The 22,291-nt window shown below is 42.3% G+C and overlaps 1 protein-coding gene across 1 annotated transcript in view; it reads left to right on the forward strand.

Moving 5' to 3' along the window:
• The window catches only part of LOC306977344 (contactin-associated protein-like 4), a 330,278-nt gene that overhangs the window by 98,628 nt on the left and 209,359 nt on the right, over window positions 1-22,291 (forward strand). The window contains exons 3-5 of the mRNA XM_079575645.1: window positions 691-884; window positions 12,735-12,882; window positions 15,958-16,164. Of these exons, the coding sequence (XP_079431771.1) occupies window positions 691-884; window positions 12,735-12,882; window positions 15,958-16,164 (549 nt within the window). The remainder of the gene's footprint in view (window positions 1-690; window positions 885-12,734; window positions 12,883-15,957; window positions 16,165-22,291) is intronic.

The raw sequence follows: 22,291 nt of genomic DNA on the forward strand, positions 1-22,291 counted from the left end.
CAATTTATCATTTTTACTTTGGAATCTTTATCTTTCAAATGTAGTGGAGTAAAAATAATATGTTCTCAACAGAATTACTACTCAAGTAAAGTACATATTCTCAAAAACTCTACTCAAGTACTGTACTGGAGTAAATTTAATTTGTTACAGACCATCGTTGTGAATGCTTGTACTGCAGGGAATACAAAATGCTTGGAATTGTAAAGTAACTGAGCGTCGAGAAAAGTTCTGCATCCGACTGAGGTATCTTTTCAGTCGCCCAGTTACTGCATGTGTGTACCCCAATCAGGACTCAGTACCTTTCGACGCACTTCAAAGTCAATCGAATCATTCAAATCTGCAAAATTAAAGTTCATTCAAAACATTACCGCTGATACAATGAACCAGGTTGCATATTTCCTTTGATCATCTGGGAGAGCTGGAATCAAGTGTTTCTTCTTTACTCACATATGGCTGAAAGTTTATGATTGTAATGTTAATGCTGGCTTTGCGTTTATGTAGAGAGATCAACAGCTGCTAGACATGACTCGTAGTGAAGGTATTTTGAGGCCTGAAATGTGAAATTCTCTAGATAAAAATAAATAAATAGTGCTTTACAATGGAACAAAATCCAGGAAACACTAAATTGAGTGCTTGTTGCAGTAGAAGAAGTACCCAAAGTCACACGTTTTCCCCTCTTTGTCTCCGCAGGGGCCGGCGGCTGGTCCCCGCTCGTCTCGGACCGATACCAGTGGCTGGACGTGGACCTGGGCAAGCGCACCTCCGTCTCCGCAGTGGCCACTCAGGGCCGATACGGCAGCTCCGACTGGCTCACGGCCTACCTGCTCATGTTCAGCGACACCGGGCACAACTGGAGGCAGCACCGGCAGGAGGACAGCCTCGGGGTATGCATCCCACAATGCACTAGGAAGGGGTTTGTTTGGTGGCTATTTGTGAGGGGAGTGCTCACAGATCTTTAATAACACTCGAGAAAGGACAATGTGGCAAATGTGGCCATCTTGCGGATAGTCCTATGAGTCAGTAATGTAAAAAGAGAAGCAGAAATGTACATGAACAAAGGTAAAATACAAAGGGGTTGTGGCCTAGGTGAGGGGAAAGAAAACCTCTCATGGGAATCACAGTTTTCTACTCTTTTTGGCCCTTTTCTGGTCGACTATATCCATATTTATCACACACCAATAAAGTCAAGCCAAATCGGGTCCATATGGATGTTTTTTCACAGCAAATTGTTCAGTAGAAGCGAAAAACACTTGTTGCTCACGTTAGCATATGCAGCGTGAAGCTAACGTTAGATTCCTGGTTAGTATTGTCGTTTTTCTTTTAAGTATTTATGGATTTTTGAATCACTATGCTCCTCTCCATGTCTTTATATCTTTATAGTAGAAAAATATATGAATAATTCAATATTTGTCAAACTAATGCCGTTAGCTTTAGCTGAACTAGCTTCACCACGCTAGCAGCTCCACCCACACTCTCCCGATACCTTTTTTCTTGTCGATGCTGAACATTTCTTGCCATCATTGGTTCTTACTCTGTCGTCTTTTGTCCCGGGCTCATCGTGATTTGGTTGTGATTTTGATGTCTGGTACCATTGAGTGTTTTTGGCTAACTTCCTGTTGGTCAGTGTAGGGTATAGACTACTTCCTGTCCACATTTTAACGTAAATTACAATTAAAATACGACACACGAATTAAAATATGCTATTTGACCATTTTTAGGATACCACCATGTTGCAAATAATTATCCAACAGCTGAATGCCATCTACTGTTCTTCATAGGAATGAAACACAGACCGGAAAGTTAGCAACATTCCATGCACAGAGCCTGTTAGTTTAGTTCAGTGTTTTTCAACCTTTTTTGAGCCAAGGCACATTTTTTTCATTGAAAAAATCACGAGGCACACCACCAGCAGAAAATATAAAAAAAATGTAACCCTGTAGCCTATATTGAGTCGTTCAATCAAAGTGTCTTGAATAGGAACACTGTATAGTCTCGCTAGTTGTACATGGGATACCTCGTTTTTATTCTATTTTACTGGTTGCACATTTTCCTGTCTGTTTTTGCACAACTCTGAGTGATCTTCTTGAACGCCGACTGTAACAAGTGAATTTCTCCATTGTGAGATCAATAAAGGATTATCTTATCTTATCTTATTTTAGCCACAGTGCCACAGTCACCGCCACCTGTGACTGTGGCACTGCATCCATGCATCAATAATTCTCTTGTTTCAAAGAAATTAGCGACCTAATATTTCAAGAAAACAACTAGGTGAAATCGGTTAATTTTCCAAGGCACACTCACGGCACACTAGTGTGCCACGGCACAGTGGTTGAAAAACACTGGTTTAGTTTACAGTAGAAAGGAAAGTCACATCAAGTCCGCTTGAGCTTGAGCAGTTCTTATGGATTACGATGGCAGCATCCCAACTAAACCTTTATTATAGATGTGTGGGAATGGAGCTATGGTTCAAAACAATAGCATAAAGCCTGTGGTGCAAGTTGTTCTACCTCTACTAGTCGGCGATACCAACTAACACTGAAAATCCCATTAAATTCAACTAACATTCTTCATTCTTTTTTTAATATTTGTTTTTTGAAGCCATCTCCTGGAATAATTGGCAAGGACATCTCCAGTGCTTTAAATTCATCAGACCAGCGGCGTTTGGTCTTACTGTCACTGGCGAAATGTACACTATCTGCAGGGACTGGTATCGCCTCAAGCAGCAAACTCTTTCCCCCTCTCTCCACTGCAGATTAATAATGGATGCGGGGAAATGAAAGCGACGTGGGCAGGAGTGTGTCAGCAGCGCTCGGAGCCTGTCAAACAGTTTAGCCCCAGCTGACGGGGATTGTTGGATTTCTGGGTGAAAAAAGAAAAAGAAAAAGGAAAACTGTAGCGTCTTGATCTGAGCTTTTATTTCCAGGGCTGGTCTCCGTTGGGCCACTGTGTCAGTTAGACAGAAGTCTCCAGACAAGCTTCATCTGTCAGTCATAGGAGGAGGCGGAGCAGATTACTGTGTCATCGCGGAGAATGAAAAGTATCGAATGACAGGGAGGAACGTGTTTGTGTTGGCCCTGAGTTGAGTTTTCTATTTTCAGCCGTTTCTAAAAAAGGGTCATATGGACTGCGTTATCCGGACTAAAAATGAAAACCGTTGCAATATTCACTAAAACCCACCAGGACCAATTACTCGCGCTGGAGTAAAAGACTAGCCAAAAAATGCCTAATGAAGAAAAAAACAACAGGCTGAATAGGCGTACTGTATGCTAACGTAACACACTGATGGTTAGCTTACATGAAGCATAACTAAATAGGCGTCTGGTATGTTAACGTCACATAAACAGTTCAGATAACTATAGCATAAAGAACATACCAAACTCTCCATCTCACTCCAAATCACTAAATCCATGGAAATCTTCATCCTCGTGGCACTTCTGAACAAACTACCTGGGCACGGAGGTGTAACTGCACCTTTGACACGCCTCTCCCAGCAACACGTTTTTCAAGCTCTCATTTGCAAACTCGTTCCTCTAGCTGTGGCCATCTAGCTTTTAGCCCGTGATTAGCTTTGTTTTGTTCTTCTGTAAGAGCAACCTCCGCTTCTCGCTCACTCCAAACTTTCTTTCTGATGCTCGATTAGCCTGCAGTGCCCTCTAGCGGCATGTGAAATAATATATTTGAATAAAAACTGCTTTTCCTGCTTTTTGTATCTGGTCAATAGGAGGACCGTCTCAAGTGTTGCTAACAGCCAATCAAATACCGAAAAGTTTTATGTCGATCCAATCGCAGAGCATGTTGTCATGACAGAAACCGAATCAACCACTAGTAAAATATTTTCTTAAACGTACTCAAGAATGTACCAAAGGCTTCATCTTCTCTAAGAGAAACTTCTTCTTGTTGCCGTCTATCGAAGTTTTTTTTGGTCCCGTTCCAAACGTACATTGATTGAAACAGCGTTTGTGGATTCGTGTTCAATTCTTGTAAATTTAAATTCAGAACAGAGTAGCTAATGACTCCTTGTATCATTTGCGTTTTTGAGGCAAAAACGACATCGATCGTTCACATTTGTCTCCACTCTACTGGCTGATGAATTATACAACCAGTGACTCCCTTGTTTACAAAATACACTAAACGCCGTCCATGTCATATCTGTTTTTTCTGATTGGTTAATACACTTGTCAATCACGTGGCCCATCGGTAATATGAATGAATCCCCCCTTAACCCAGATACACGTCTTTGTAAAGAAAAGGAGAAATGTGTATTATGGTTAGCCAGGCTAAATCTGTAATGGTTTTCAAACCCTATGTTGTTTTTTCAGGTCTCCCGGGTCTCATTTTGTTCATCTATTAAAAATGTATGCTCGTATTTTTGAATTAGCGTAGAAATGGTCAGAATCACCAGAATGAGAGGGTGCACGACTTGGTTTGTGTCGGCCTCTCTTTGCGGAGGACCCTCTCTCTCTTTGCGGAGTTTGCATGCATGCCTTTCCCCTTGGTTCCAGTGTTTACCTCCATAATAAGAAATGAACCATGTTGAATTGCAGCCGCTCAAGACAAACGCTCTTATCAGCGTGCAGCAAATACGACGAGGAAAGAGAGACTTCATCGGGATGTTCAGTCTCCCTGGTGCGCCATCTTGTTCCCCAAGAGGAGGAAAACCATGTGCCACAGTTGGAGAACCGCTTGCCCCGCATCAAGACATCCCCCGGAAATGATCTCCTCCAAAACAGCAACATTACAAACCGCCACGAGGCAGCTGAGCATCTTCTTATAAAACTCTCCCCCTCTACGCCAAGCCTTGGATCCTTCTCTCGACAGAAAACGACTTCCTCCTCAACGCCGTGATGAGAGAGAGAGGGGAAGGGGGGAGAGGCACTTCTTGGAGCTTAAATATGTGTTGCTTTGACAGTGATTGGAGAGGCGCTAAATCCAATGAGCTCCTGGAGAGTTTTTTCCTTTTTTAAAGCTGCGTATGAGTCACAGGGCTTAGTGAGAACAGCTGTATCCGCCCCGGTGTCTCACAAATGATACTGCAACCTGACATTTGGACAAATCCCTGCGTATGTGCTAACACTGGGACTCGGGCAGCACGAAATGGAGATTTAAAGGAAACATTATGCAAAGATTACAAAATTATTATTTTTTTTCAAGTCCTTACATCTTCAAGACTCATTTGGACATCAACATTACATTCCAACACGTCTGCCTCATATTAAATGTAACACAGGTGGGACGTTATCAGACACAGTCTATTAAAAACACTGATATTGTATGTTTCATATCCAAGTTTACCAGTTACCCATTTTTATATGTGTAAGTCTAGCCTTAGTAATTCGCCACTAACGTCATTTTGCTTGTCACTTTCATGCCATGACGTTTTTTTTGAATTTTTTCATATTGTATGTTGTATTCTAATGTCATTGTTTGCTATATTGTATTGTTTTAATCTGTGAAGCACCTTGAACAATATCATCCATCCATCACCAGAATGAGTAGTCATCCATCCATCCATCCATCCATCCATCCATCCATCCATCCATCCATCCACACTGAGCTCTTTCCAGTGCAAGAAACGGGAAGTCTCTATCACTTTCAGTTATGGAGATCGGCCGATAAAAGCCAGGTATATCGGCCAGCTGATATATCAGTCGGGTCCTAAATGCAACCTACTGCCAAATTCATGAAGGCCAGAGGTTAAATTTATTTCAATTTATTACTAGGAAACCCATCCATCCATACGTTTTCTTCCGCTTTATCCTTGGCCGGGTCGCAAAAGCAGCCGTCTCAGCAGAGATGTCCAGACTTCCTGATCCACGCAGACCTCCTCCTGCTGTTCTGGGGGGACCCTGTGGCGGCACCAGGCCAGCTCAGAGACATCCAGCGTGTCCTGGGTCTTCCACAAGGCCTCCCAATAAGGACATGCCTGGAATGCCTGGAGGTGATATGGGAACAGTTAGTGGGACCAGGAAGGCACGGATAAGGTCTGTGCCCTATGGTTGTGCTTCTTTTTTTTAATGGAGGGCACTAGAGTGTATGTAGGTGTTTGTGTGAAACTGTATGTATGTGTCCTGACCCACATTGGCCCTCATCTATCAACGTGGCACAGACACAAGTGCAGAAGTGCGGTTAAAGTGGGGAAGCGCCGACTGCAACACTTTTAGCAGATGTGCAAGCGGCTGTTGGTTGTAATGGTGACAGAAAACTAATACCGCGTTATTGGTTTCTACTCACACCTCTGCAAAACCATTCCTGTGCTTCCCAATTGTTGGTCGGTGTTTCGTTTCTGTACCACTGTACCAATAACGAATCTCAGGGAAACGAAGCAATTTTGGTTCTCGTTAGCAGAGGCGTAGTCGGAAACTTGAGACTTGACCTTTCAAAAGCAGGATTGTCTGGAACTTTGCCAACAGCAACAGTTTTATATCGATGCAATCACGGAGACCGAACCAACCACTAATAAAATATTTTCTGCCTGCATAGATGTTGATGCTTCATCTTCTCTTCCAAGCGTTTTTCTTCCCGTTCCAAACGTACGTTGATTGCGCCTTTGAGTTGAATTCTCCAGCGTTTAAAATCTGACCCAAGTGGCTACTGACTTTTGTCTCCGCTCTTCTGGCTGATGCTTCGTAAAACCACTTACTTCCTTGTTTACAAAATAGGCAGCATGCCATTTGCGCCATTTACGGCTTTTCTCTGATTGGTTAATACACTTGTCAATCACGGCCATCAGGAATTTGAGGAAATCACCCCTGATCCCAGACTACACGTCTTTGTAAAGAATTGGAAGGGCATGTTTTCTGGCTGGCCAGGCTACTAATGTCTGGGTCCTTGGCATGGACTTAAGACGTACGATTTAGTGATGGGCCGGTCCAAAGAGTCAGCTCTTGAACAATGGGAGCCGACTCTCAGCGGTGGAGGTCTCCATGCAACAGTCGCCTTAGAGAGGGATATTTTGCATTTACCACAAAATCTATAACATTTCAAACAGAAGCTAATTCACATATTCTCCAACTTAGTCCAACAATCTGCCTCAAATTGTGTTGGGTTTGTGGAGACAATACGTCGCAATATCGGCCTTTTTGCACGCAGTGTTTCTTCTGTATCAGCCGGTTATGAAAACAAAAGCAGTAGTACAGGAGTCCTGGCAAGAGTTTTGACTTTAGTGATGTCTGAAGTCTGTGTCCACTCCACTTTCAGCAAGAGGCTGCAGCTCACGAACAGGACTTTAAAGGAGGAGGAGCGGAGCTGACACGGGCAGCAGAGGGACTGGGGCCCCACAGCAAAGGGACTAGTGGGACTCACAAACACTAACATAGGACTTTGACTGTAGTTAAAGAAAAGTGAATGAAAAGGAATACTAGTTATAAAAGTGTGGGTGTTGTTATTATAAACAAACCACCTCCCAAAGTCAACTTTAATCTCTGAAGACAATAAACAGCAACACAGACCACTATAAGCCAAGTTTTGCAATTAAAAATGAAAACCGTTTCAGTATAGTTGTATTCTGCTTGGAGTAGTTAAATGTAAATCAAAATCTTAGCAAAATGCATCTAAATTTTATCGTTTCTGTCTAGTTTAGTTTAGGGGAATCTGTCCATTATTTCAAATTATAAAACATAAAATACCAATGACGTGGGAACTGTTTGGGACTCGAGGCCTCTTGACTTGTGCCTTCCACCTCTGCTACAGCCTGCACAAGGATGAGAGAGCGGGATTTGGGAGTTTTTCCAGGAGCCTGTGCGGGGTTTAAAAAATGACACGCGCCTCTGGCCGGCCTCTCCCCAGCAGGAAACTGAGCCATTTGTCGGGGCTTAATGCTCCGCTGCCCGGCTCAAGCTTTCAAAGCCCCGTGCTCTGATCACCATTATGCGGCGTCTGTGGGGAGAGCTGCGCAACATGTCACCCAAGGCATGCTTAAGCAGCCGGGGCAGGCTCTCTGACAGGCCTATATACACGCAATCACGTGCTTTACTAAGCTTATACACACATGGATACAGACTATAGTGGTGCTGGAGCAGAGGGTGGGTATTATCTTATCTGATTGATTATCTTTGGAAAATTACCAAGTCTTTTTCCCCCCACAAGTTCTCACAGTATCCTCAAACAGCGACAGAGGGAGAAAGTCAGTCACTGTCAGTCACAGTTGGACAGGGCCTCTCAACTCATTCCCAGTTCTCACAATCTCTTCTGATTTACAACGTTCACACTCTGAAATATAGGGCTGCACGACTGATCTATATCGAACCAACATCGCAATTTTAATTACTGCGATAACCATCCATCCATCCATCTTCTTCCATCATTGCACCAGCCCCTATGGCTCCTCCTGCAGGTGGTGGGTCCACGGAAGGATGGCCTCATGGTTCTAACCGGGCCTGTTGGTGTCTCATAAGGGGCTACTGCGATAACCTATACGCAAAAGGCTGCACTGCGCCCCCAGCATTCGAAAGACAGACTAGTTTAGCCAATCAGAATTGTCAAGCAAGTGTGCGTTCTGAATTTGACTGCGGTAACAAAAGAGGATACACAAAGGATGGGGGTTAAGTGATTTTGCTTTTCTAAAACCTGCATTATATGGTTTAGAAAGGCGACGTCGGACTAGCAGTGAAAGAAAAGCTCTTGGCTCATTGCTAACAACAAGAAGCCTCGTTCTGGACGATAGTAAACACGGTGCAAGCTGGTAAGAAAAGACGACTTGGCTATCCTCTCAGCTGCTCTCCTTGAACACCACACAGCGTACCCCAGAGCAGCACAAAGCTATTCGAACGGGGACCACATGTCGGACGGCAAGACGTAGTTACGTGTATAGATCAAAGGTCGCCATTGTTAATTTGATATAATTTCACAAAGCTCTTATCCAGTGTTTTCATATATGACGCCATCTTCCATTGACTCTCATGCCTCGAGATAATGGGTTATAAGTGCATGCCAATAATGTGCACAGCTGTTGCCAGGTGTGACATGACAGTTGGTCGATATGTCAGCCTCCAGCAGCCGCTGCAGGTCACATGTCTGCATATGACCGATGGAAGTGATTCAAATAGCTTTGACTTTCTTTTTTTATTCATGTCGCGCAGCATGAAGTTGAACTATAACCATCGAGGACTGCGATGGGTAATCAGCTTCTAAGGTGTAGAACTATTTATTTTACTGTAGATGTTCTACTGAAAATGTATTCTTAGCCGTTTGTGTAAAGGCACGTTTTGATTCACCTTGAAGTTCTTTGAAGTAGTACCACCTTAAAACAGGACATGTATATATAGTATGTTACACTTACCAAATGTTAATGCAAGAAGGTGTAAGTAAAGCAAGAAAAGCAAGCCTTGTATCCGGAGTTTTCTTGAATGTTTTTTTCACTCACTCATGACACCTCTGCACTATAGGAAAGCAAAATGAATAGTTATACCTGTCATATTGTTTGAAATACAATTATGCCACAATCTGATTAGCATCTTGTAAATTGTTTTAACAAATAATGTTTCATTTTTAATATATATTTTTACAATTATGTACAATGTAATTAGTGCATCTAAAATGCATTAAATTAAAGGAAATTGTTATATATTAATATGTCCGGTTCAAAAATTTCTGAAGGAGAAGCCCTGAAACCTTAGGTGCTAAGCACCCCGAAAGTTGGAACTCTAAAATCGCCCCTGAGCACAGGCTCCTTTAATATATGTAAAACAAGTCAAACTGATGTTTGACTTATATATATATATATATATAAGTCAAACATATATATATATATATATATATATATATATATATTTGCATCTCCTGGACGTTGCATGGTTTACATCTGAACTGGTAGGTTCTATCCACCTTCCACCAAAACTAGTGGATTCAGGATAAAAACATTGGACTGCTAATTCAGAAGAACAAAGGATTAGTAAACTTGAAATCAAAAGACTTTTCTGTGGTATACTGAGTTGTGTAAAGTTTTGAACATTTAAATGTATTTGTTATTTATTTTGTTATTTGTTTGTTATTTATTATACTGTTACTACAGTATTGTTGTAATTGTTTGGTTGTAAACAAAACAAATGACTATGGTCAAACTTAAAGGGTACCTATTAAAGAACTTGAAACAGAATAGAACTAAACTTCAAAACAAGAGTTAAGTAAAGAAATAACTTGAAATAACTAACCTGAACTATATCAATAGAACTTACATCAATAAAATCTAAATATTGATCGAACCTAAAGGAAATTATATTTTTCACAACTAAGCTAAAAGATTTAAACAAAAAGGGATTTTTCCACACTCAATGTTAAATGTATTGTCCTTTGTCATCCTGGTCTGTGGTCTCTTCTTTATTTAAGCCGAGTCTAGGTTTCTGACCTGGTCTATAGAAGATAACCCTACTACTGTGTTGTATGCTAGTACATACTATACAGCCCTTTTCCTGTACTAACCTGTAGGTGTTACACATAGACATGCGCTAGCCTTGCACTAGCCTAGCATCACTAAACTCTTCAAATACAAGGACTGCATGAATAAAAAACTTTAGGACTTGGAGCATGTAGGGGTAGAAAATACAGAATAGTCCCTTTAAGCAAGGACGAGGGCTCAGTTTTTTGATGAGTGAAATCCATTGTGACACATAAAAAAAGTAAAGTGGGTCCATTATTGTGTTACATTCCACATACATACACACATCCCTCTCCCTCACTGGGTACAAATGATTTCTTGTATCTTCTGATCTGCCCGTTATCTCAAACAGTGGTTCTGGCTAATGCCCTGATTCTCTCACCGTTTGATCGGCGTCGGATTCCCACCGGCTTGTGATTGTGAAAGCAGAAAGCTATTAGTCGTCGGCGCTGGAGTCAGAATCGGTCCAAAGCCATTGATTAGGAGACGCAGGGAGAGGAGACACATTACCATCACTGACAATCAATGCCCCACGCCGCTCCCAACTTTCTGAATGCTAATGAGGCTCTCGTCGCGCCGTTTGGGGAATGTTTGCCAGGCGGACTCGCGCGCCCCCGTGGAGGATCGATTTTAAAACCTGCTCACAAAAGAACAAAAGGGCGACTTTTGAGGTTTTTAATTGGCGTGATTGACAAACGCCTTGAGTTTGGAGCAAAGTGCACCACATTTGTAAACGGGTCCTTCCAAGTCAGGTAAAAGGAAATGCGTCCTGCTCAATCGTCAAATTCCAAAGTTTGACGTTCTCTAGCTCCTCAACCGTTCTCAAGGGTTTGTTCGACACATTTAAGAGAACTGTAGGTGGAAAGCCTATGATTCAATCTAGTGCAATTTTAAAGTTGCGGCCTCCCTAATGTTTCAAACCATGTTGTATGTAGCCGTGCGAGGCGAGGACTGAAACCTCCCGCGGAGCAGAAGAACAAAAGCTCGCTTGATCTTGGTTTTCAGTATGAATACAGACCGTGAAAGCGTGGGGCCCCGCCATTCTTCTGACGTTTGAGGTTTTAAGCGGGAGGTGTCAGAAAAAGTTACCACAGGGGACCTCTGGCTTGTGGTGGCCACGCGTTCATAGCGACATTGGGTTTTTGATCCTTCGATGTCGGCTCTTTTCATAACTGAGAAGCTGAATTCCCCCTCTAACAGGGAGCGTGAGCTGGGATTAGACCGTCGTGAGACATGGGACTTGTACCTTAAAGGAATAGTTCACCGTTTTTCCATACTGAGATATGTTCTTACCTGAGCTGAGATGAGTTGGTGCGTACCTGTCAGGTCTTTGGGCGTGCGCTCACTCAGTCATGCAAAAAGACCAAAGATGTTGTTACCATTTGGCCTCTCCCAATGTATTCCTATAGCTCCAAACGGGGGTGAAGTTGGAAGTTACCATTAACATTTCTCAGTATGGAAAAACTGTGAACTATTCCTTTAAGGCACTGCAGGTCAATTGGGGAAAAAATAAATAATTTACAGATATCAATTTGAAACTTTTTTGTAGATTTCTGGCATATATCTAAAAAAAAAAAAGACATTGCATGTTTTCTGTCATTTTATGTTTTCATTTAAAAACAAGGTGTTTTATGCCTAAAAATGTCCCAAATTTCCCATCTTTTCAGCGACGAAATCTGAATCATGGATTGTGTTGCTTTCACATTTATGGTTTTATTTCATTGATAAATGAGTTACCAGGACTTTTTCAGAGGGGATTGTGGATTTCTTGTTTAGTTTTAAAATAAGTTGTTTTTTAGTGGAAAAATGAGTAAAAAAACCTCAATAAATCAGGCTAGGGATTGGTTATTAAAAAATCCCTCTGAAAAAATCTTGAAAATATTGTTCAGTCCGAGGCTGGAAAATTTTTAGTCTTTAGGAGCTACTGACGTGGACATAGTGTCGCCAAAATGAGAGAAAATGTGTTTTGAGAAAAAGGCCCTTGAAATGACGTTGTCCCATATAAGTCTATGGGGGGATATTGAATCAGTCCAATATTTAAACATGTTGTTGTGAAGATTAGGTATTTTTTTTGTTTCCAGGTGAAAGCTGATATGTTCAGAGACCAATTTGGCCCAAAACCTGAAAACTGAAAAAAAAAAAGTGTTTTGCCTGTAGTGTCTCCCCTTCATCATGATATTGCTACAGTCGTCAGTCTGTCATTAACCTGTTACTTACCGTCTCCCCTGATTATGGGGCTAGGGTTAGGCTCTGGATATAATTAGGGTTATATCCCGCCTAAGGCAACAGTAAATGGGCTGAGCTCCAGTGGCTCCGGCCCTCTTCTGGATAACTGATTGACTGGTGTTTGTGTCTGCTCTAGGCCTTCCCGGGGAACACTAATGCCGACTCGGTGGTGCAGTACAAACTGGAGCAGCCGGTCATCGCTCGCTTCCTCCGCCTCATCCCCCTGGACTGGAACCCCACCGGCCGCATCGGACTGCGCCTCGAGGTCTACGGCTGCCCGTACAGTAAGACTTTTCAAATATTTCATCGTGTCTGCGACTATTCGATGTCTTCTACGGAGCAGTTTCAGCCACTCACTACGAGATCAAAATGACAACTTTTCCTTAGCTTTGCCAAGTTAATAATGTGGATCCGTTCTCAAAAAACAACCTGGAGGATTATTTTAACTGAGCAGTGTGGGTTTCATACCTGACATTTTCAACTGCTCACTTTAGACGCCATCAGTGGATAATGGTGATAACTGAAAACTGAAGAACGTGCACAGTAAACCGGAACGATGGGGCTTTTTGGCTTTCGCGTGATAAATGAAACTGCAGCCCCTCTTATTCTACCATCGCATTTCCCACAAACGCTGATGGAGTCAAAGGGGAAAGGAATGCGATCAATGCACTACAGATTAATTAGTAAGTTATTGCAACTGCAGTCCCGTACAGTGCCTTGAATCAGGAAGTGAGCAGACGAAACGATCAGGTATATGAATAGGGCTGGGTACTGTTACTTTTTTTTCCCGATACCAGTACATTACTGATATTTGGTTTTCAATATCGATGCCTATGCAAAAATATGTGGCATTTAGAATCAGAAAACAGAGCAATAATGTGTGGAGGATCTGCAAATTTACAATGTCGGGTCCATCTCCAATCACAGAAATGTGTGGAAAATGGGGAATAACTTTGGGCAAAAATCGTGGGGAAAAATGGTGAATAAATTGAAAATACCGTAAAATCTTGTAAATTGTAAAGTCTCTAAAATAAGCCGGGGCCTTTATTTACTCAAGCGCATCGAGGACCAGGCCTTTATTGGAGGCAGGCCAAAATTAGAGACAGGCCTTTATTTCTATTTGAGCAAAACGGACAGCTTAAATGCCTCGCTAGCAATAGCATGCTAAAGCTAGCGGGTGCATGCTAATGCTAATGAAAACTAATTATGGCTGGGTCAGAAACTATGATAGAAATACCTAAAGAAGCCTAATACAATAAAATAACCATGTGCTTGTATTTTAGTTTAACAAATAACTGATCTAACATATGTGTAAGGACTTCATGTGTTTATATTGATGTAATATACCCAAGGATAATTAGTATAGAAAAGTCCTGTGATCATCCATTAGTTTATCAATAGATATAATTGATAATTGAGCTTTAACATCATGATGATAAAATATGACTTTATTGATCTTAAACCCTTGACGCCTTAGTTTATTTCCAGTTATATAAAGAATATAATGTCAGTGTTTTTTAGGTTTAGGTTGATTAAACATTGACATAGCAGGAAAGAAAAGAAAAGAAAATCAACCTGAAATATGTCAATTATAACAATATATAATAATAAAAACATCTATAAAACAGATTTATAAAAAAAGGCTTGTGCCAAAAGTCATTTCATGTTTTTTTTTGTGTGGCTCTTCGTGGCTGCATATGGTCTTCGGTGCCTGAGCTGGTCTCCGATGGAGTGTCTGGGTCATGAAGGTGTGCAGAGGAGAGGAACTGTCCCTCAGGAGATTCTGGAGGGTCTGCAGTGTGGCATTGTCCCGCCTCTCACTCAGAGATGTCTTTTTGCTTTCTAGTCAATGCTAAATTCTTGCAGGAAGAGGTATGTCATAAATTAGCGACTCTCGGCGTTAAGGGGTTAAAACGGAGAAAAGAGTCAATTATATTTTCCCTCAGAGAAAGCCACTTTTAAGAAAGTCGAGTATTGGCAGATATTCAAACCCCAGTATCGGTATCGGAAGCAAAAAAGCTGGATGGGTGCACCTCTAATTGGCAGACCAAATGAAACTTATTGGCTTGCAGCGAGAGATGTTTTTTTGCTTCATTGGCAGTTTTGAGGAATCTGGTGTTGCGTTTTGAGCAATACATTGATGGTACATAATGAAAGCACAGGAGCCAACTGGAAAGACATGATGCTCTCTCCCCTTCTCATTTTCACATGGTGCTGCTGGGCAAAACCTGGTCTACGTAAATGTTACACACTTCTCAGCCAGGCACTTAATGCATCTCGAAAACAAAGTCAGTGACAAAAAGTACAAAATAAGAGCTTTTAATAGATGTTTGTATGACACATCCACAACATTCAGCTGCTGTTGGAGCTTTTCCACACAAGCAGATTAGTGCAAAACCAAATATTGACATATGTTGTGTCATGTGTGCTATGAAAGGTGACCGAGATGACTCTGCAATCCAAATACGGCCATTATGTTTCTGAGAGACAGTCACAGGTTCCGTTTCTCAAATCTCGGTGGGACTTTCTTGGTTAAATAAAGGTCAAATAGAATGAATAAAATAAAGTTTTCATTCCAAACTTTCCAGTCTTGGACTTAAGAGGGATTCAGAGGGATTTTTAATATCTATCTAATTCCTAGCCTGATTTATTGACCCCCCCAAAAAAGGCTAAATATTTTCACTTAGAAATATCTTTCAAAGTCATATATCAAAAAGATAATGCCCTCCTTTTCACATCTGTAATGTAAAGCAAAAGTTTCAAATTGAGATCTCTAGATTTAGGCCCATTTAAATAATAGTTACTGAAATAAATGTCACTAAATAAGTCATATCTAACCCCATTTGCCCACAGCATGCTTGAAGAAAACGCCTTGTACTAAGCATCGTGCTCGAAAGTGTTTTTGATGCATCTCCAGTTGAAGTCATTACATGCAGCTGTCTTGGGATCTGTGTTGGTAATAACAGAAGATTTAAAATGTGTTTGTAAGGCATGCTTGTCTTCTGGTTTGGGTTAGTTTTATATTATTTGTATGGAGTCTTCCCAAGGCGAGAAATTCTACTTTTTATTGAATCATTCTAATGCCGCAAAACCACAAAATATAAATAATTCTTCCATATTTCACTTCATGATACAACACGCACAATGGTGTTTTGAATCACTTCGACTCCTTGCTGTTTGCAAAATCCACATCTCGCCCTTGTTGGCCTGGCCCTGCGCCGTAGCCCCAGTGTCAGATCAGCCATTCCCTTTGTGCATGTTATAGTCCGCGCCGCGCCCGTCCGCGCCGCGCCCGCGCTGCGAATCAAACTTACCCCTTTGAACGCTTCTGTTTTTTCCCCCCCCTTTTTGTCACGCAGCGTCTGATGTGGCCCGCTTTGATGGAGGCAGCGCCCTGGTTTACAAACTCACCGGCAGGCCGAGCTCTGCGGCCACCGAGACCGTCTCCCTGAAGTTCAAGTCCCTCCGGAACTCCGGGACGCTGCTGCACGCCGAGGGCCGGGGGGGGCGCCACAGCCTCACCCTGGTGCTGGAGAAAGGGCGGCTGCTGCTCTACCAGCAACAAGGTATGGACCATCGGGGGAAGGGGTTCTTAAAGGTGGTGGCGAGGAAGTTACCGGTGGTTAGGGCGAGACGCGGCAGGTGAAAGTGTTGGTTTTTCACGCAGTGGTCTCTGAAAGCAGTACTAAGTAACTCATGCCCCTACAGGCCATAAGCGCCACTGCAGGTGTCGTAGCATGTTACGTTTTTTCACTCATTAATTGTCCGTGAGAGTAAACACTACGCTGACAGAAAAGACAAAAGGAGAGAGGGATATTGTACATCCAATCACACAATGGAGATCATTTTTTTCACTCAAACTTGGCTGTAAATACCGTTTAAATGCTAGCCCGCAGTTAGCCTTGCCCGTTAGCCTGTCAGCTTCTGCTTCGTGATTCCATTCGTGTGTATCGGTGACTCTCACCCGGTGGCAGCAATGTTGCAATTGTGGTTTTCTGGCCGGGGACACCAGGGGGAGATGAAAGACCCCCCAGTCATCCCATTAACACAATGAAAAGGATTTATTAAGGTAAACACGTTACTTAGTTCCTCTTTAACGTGTCAGGTTCTATGTCAGAGTGTGAAAAGGACTAAACTTGCCCTGTACGAGGATTATTTTAATGATGTTTTGTCACGAGGGAGCTGGAGAAGTATCTGCGACATCATCTGGGTTCCCACGCTTATTCATTCACTAATATTTTACATCCACATGTCCTGCGAAGGGTCCCGGAGATGATGCTATAGTCCAAATACTGTGTTTTTCTTTGTGGGAAGCACTCCTGGAAGACCTACCAGCTGCATTCATTCATCACCGACAGCTCTCTGCAATCATCCAATCACAGACCACCTTCACGACAGCCAATCACCGCAGCTGCTCATCCCTGCTCCAACCACTCATCGCTCAGGATCCCCTTTTTAAGCTCCCTGCTCAATCACTCAGCTGTTTCCCAGCCGTGCTGCGACCCTCCTCCACCCCTTTCTCTGCCTGGCCTCTCCTCGGCTCTACTCGTCATCGTCTCCTCTTGTACCACCATCAGGGTCCAGGCTCCGGGGAAGATTCGGACTATCATTCATCAGTGCCGCGCGTTTCATATCGTTCGTTCAATCTCCCGCCGGGGTCTGAGTCCAATAATGATTCATGTTCATTAATAAAACACTCATATCGCCATTCTGTCTCCGTGAGTCTTTTCAGGTTGAAATGAGGTTTTTGTTCCACTCATGCAGCAAAATATCCACTTTAGAGTTGTAACTCCTACAGACTCCAAACTTTCCAGTCTTGGGATTAACAATATTGTTTTTTTTCTTCAAGAGGGAGTTTTTTTTAAATATCTAATCCCCAGCCTGATTTATTCAGCTTTGAACCCCTGAAAAAAACAAGGCAAAATTTGAGTTTTCACTGATTATTTTCACTAATGATTAGCTTATTCAAAAACTTAACAAGATCCAAAATCCCCTCTGGAAAAATCTTTGTTACTAATGATATATATATATATATATATATGACATACTGTATAAACACAAAATTAACACATGCATTTAAATTTGGGTCTATCCATTATGTAGATTTCATTGCCGAAATTGTTTGGCCATTTTTATGCACAAAATGCCTTATTTCTTATATGAAACCATAAAATGACAAAAAACTTGCAATACATTTTTTCTCATATTCATATCAGTGATGTTCAGCAACAGTTTAAAATAACTCACACCTTTAGGGTCATTTATCAGGGCGACAATGTTATATGGCTATTTGTGGGCGCGTTGCACCAAATATACCGTTTGAAATGACCCACAGTACAGTTTCAGGGCCCCAAATCTGATGTGTAAAATAAAGAGTAAATAAACAGTACAAACATTCACATCTGGGCAGCCTTGTCAAGCGCTCCCTATACCCTCATAACGCCCCGTGTGCTCCGAGGGGCACCACACCGAGGCCACTGCGATCGAACGGCATTGTACAGTATTTGCGCCAATGTTTTATTAACGCAGCTGAGAAAAGAACGACCAGTGTTCAATGAGAACGTTGAGAAGAAAGCAGAAGAAAAGAAAGCTATAGAAACGTGGCCAATACGACTGATGATGCAACGCACGCAGGAATCCCTGTGCCGCCGAGGAGACTTCACGTAGTAAATATTCTGCAAACTGAAGTTGAGATGTCCTGTGAAAACATGTGGTGTTCTTTGGTGCTCACAGCGGCGAGTGAGGAAGGAGAGAGGGGAGGGCGCAGAAAGGCAAGACATGTCTGAGCTGAAGCGGCTGCAGGGGCAGAGCAGAGAGTGTGTTTAACCCTCAGAGCCCCAAAAGGTATTTGAGAAGTATTTTGTCACACTTTCATGCCATTAAAAACAACCCCTTTCAATGTACCCTTCAAGTGGTATACTTTTTTTTTTTTCAGGACGACCTGAACTTTCATAATAAACAAGTTTTAGTTGGTTTTAAAGGATGTAAAAAGAAAAAAGTTATAACGGAAATACCAAAGGAACATTTAGGCAGATTATTCTTTTTTTATATACATTTTGATAAAGCTATAAAAGGTCAACAAGACATATAACGAACTTTATGGAGATTTGAAATATGTTTGAGTACGATTATTTCACACAGCTTTAGCACAATATTTTCATAATTTTACGGGTTTAAAGCGTGTGATGAAATAGCATTTGTTTACTAACAAACTCGTTCTCTTCCATCATAAACCAAAGAAATGCCTTCAGCACCTCAAGATGAATCATTTGCACAACACAGGAAGTTGTATGTGATGGCTTTTTCCGGCTGCATCCATGCACAAAACGGAGAGGAACTATCTTTGCAGAACACGCAATCTTTGGGGGGAAATGCCCACCTCCGCGCCATACGCTAGCAGCTAGCGCAACGTGTGACAGAAGGGGGCGCAACTTTTGGAGAACTTTACCACGTCATCACGCTGCGTAGAAGTGACAACAGGGATTTCTATCATTTATATATGGGAAGATATCTGCAGGTAAGTCAGACTTTATCTTTGGGGCTCTGACGGTTCATTCGAATGAGCTGCCTCTCCTGCCTGCACTGCTTCTTTTATTTATTTATTTTTGAGTGGGCACCATTAAATATTTCTGCTTAAGGCACCCTGCTCCTGAAGCTATGGTGACTGTTTTCACATCACGATAAAAGGATTAAGCAGAGAGATGGAGAGGGGAGGAAGCAGTCGGTGGAGACAAGAAATGCTCAGGAGGATCTTTTTGGGAGCTGCCGCCGCCGCCACACAAAGATTACTCAAAGATGCGCTATCGACTTGAAACACAACTCCAGGCATGTTTTTGAAGAGAGACCAACATTGTAACGATTGTGGACTGTGGAGCGCACTGGTCTCCCTTTCCGACTTTACACTTCAGCTCTGACAACACAGAACAAGTTGCGGGAAAATGAAGAATGCGTTGGACGGAATCACCCGGGCAATCCTCATCTTGCAAGTCTATCCCGGTGGTTTTTAGTGTATCCAGTATCTCATTGTCAAGCCACATAAAACCTGGCTATTTCTGTCCACGCAAGTACATATCCAATTGGTAATGTCATTGTGCGTGCATTATTTATGCGGCTCCAGGCTCTGACGTGGCTGCTTTCTTGCTGTGGCGAGCTTAAATCAATGTCACACGCGCCGTCATCCAGGCCGTGCGCCGTGTCCCAACGGGTCATCCTATTACCACTCCACGCTTTATGGAGGTCGTAAAGAAAGAAACATCAGACTTTTACTGTCAGAGATACAGCATCGGCTATTGCAGCTGTTTTGTTATGTCACAAACCTCATACCCGTGTTTCTGATTGACCAAATTAGACACTGGCGCTGCCCCCAAAATGTAGTAATGAATGGCAATACAATACATCTCCATCATAGCCCAAGTCATTTTCAACAAATTAAAATCTGAATCAAGTACCTCATCATGTCCCTTTTAGATACTGTGTGTCCAGAAGATATGGTGAAAACAGTGGTTTCGTCCGTCATGAGCTATTCTTATCTGTCATGAATTCATCTCTCATCATAAGCAGAGCGTCTCACTGAGCTGCCTTTAGCGGTGAGGCGCTAAACAACGGAGCTTTCCTCGTCCATATAGTGATGTAAATCATTAGTCATAGATTAATAAATGTGCTGTATTTCCCCCATTTCCCATTGAACTGCGTTTACAAAGTCGAGGGAAACATAAGAAGCGCCGTCGACAGCAAATTGTGCCAAAATGAGCTCTGACTGAATGAAATGTAAAGATCACGCATTGATGTCCTGCCTTTGAGCAGCAGAGTGACTGAGGCCCCGCCCACTGGAGCTCCGTGAAGCACAGACCACGTTACAAAGAAAATGACTCTTATTTATCGGCCTAGGATTGATTTGATCAAACATCAATATCAGGCTGCAAATAATGAAACTGCCAAACGTCTGTTTGAAACTTCTCTTCCACATGATGGTGTTGGTGCTTCAGTCGTGTTTATGAGAAGTCACAATAATAAAGTTTGTCCACAAGAGGTCAGTGTTCAAACAGAATGAAACGGCTCAGAGACTTCGAAGCGTACGACACTTATTTGCTAGGAAAGCCTCAAAGTGTTACAAGGCTTCACTCGCCCATCACTAGAAACCGGAGTACCCGGAGGAAACCTGTGCAGACTCCACACAGAAAGGCCCCATCCAGGTGGGAATCAAACCCATGACCTTCTAGCTGTGAAGCACAAGCACAAACCACTCTATCGCCCCACTAAACTGGATCTGAACAGAGTTATGGATCACAAATTATGCAACAGAAATGTGTTCAAACTCGTACGTGGCCACTAAAGAATGAAATAACCACTAACATTTGGAAGAACAAATCCAGGAGGACTCTTACACACACAAACATCTACAGTTCTGTTCACAGTCATGCTCCTGATGGAACCCAAAATTCTTAGTCATATCTACATGTAACATGTAAATATAATTAGAATAAAATGCATATACCCTATGTCTATTCAGGAATAAATTGATAGTATTTCAGTCTTATTAATGGCAAGTAAAGTAAATCTTCAATTAATGCCGCTGCTTATAAATAGGACTATTTTTTTACAGTGCGATGGTGGCACAGAGAGTAGAGAGGGTCGACTTGTGATTGGAGGATTGGCGGTTCGAATCCCGCTGGTTGTGTCCTTGGGCAAAACACTTTGCCCATACAGTGAGAGTGTGAATGGGTGACTGGTTCCTTGATGTAAAGTGCTTTGAGAGCCTAAAGCAGGTAGAAAGGCTCTAGAAATGTGACAATTTACTATTAATATATAATAATACTACTATAATAATAATACTATTACTATATATATTTAAAAACAAAGATAATGCCCCCAGACTTGTCAAACATCGTCACTTATTAATATGACTCTTTGTTTTAGTAGTTTTGTTTTTGTAACTGAAAATCAGTCTGTGATCTCCCCTCACTGCTGAGCTCAGAGAACATGGAACAGAAGCCGCTCTCCTCTCCTACTTAACTTGTTAATAAAATAAGTTATGGAAAGAGCATACCAACCATTTTCTGATTGTTATTGAGTGAAACATCCGACATAAATAAAACATTGTGTGTTTCCGTCGGACACATAAATGCGGCTCACGTAATAAGTCTCCGTAAACAGAGAGAAGCTCCGTTGCAACCCGAAAATATCAACCAATCAACGCGAAACAAAAAGTGTTGTGATGCCGATCGTCCCCTCCCAAGCCTGAAGTGCCACATCTGATTCAAGTCTTCGTGAAAGAACGCACAATGTGAAGATCTCCACATGAAGTGTGAGGTGAGGACAACTTGGCCATCCTGAAATATGGTGGGCACATGTCTCCATGGTCCCCACAAAAACCCATGGGGCCAGATCTTGTGACTGGCGCAGTCCGTGCGCAACTCTAAACGCAACGTGGTGCACGCGCAATCTTGCATGTGGCGCAGGTTTTGCACTCGGGAGAGGGCGTTATTTAAGAAAAAGCAGCCGACTGAGTTCATCAGTCGGCTCATCATAAGCAGCACAATTGAAAACAAAAGCGAAATTGCCTTGAAAAGTCTGTTTGAGCGTCGGTTACGCACGGGCTTACTTTGATCTGCGCGCACACCCCTAACACCAAAACAACAACAGTTTCCATAAATAAACCACACATGCCTTCAAATGCCACAACACCAGGTCTGA

This window comes from Gobius niger, assembly GCF_951799975.1.
Source record: "Gobius niger genome assembly, chromosome: 17".
Lineage (NCBI taxonomy): Eukaryota > Metazoa > Chordata > Actinopteri > Gobiiformes > Gobiidae > Gobius > Gobius niger.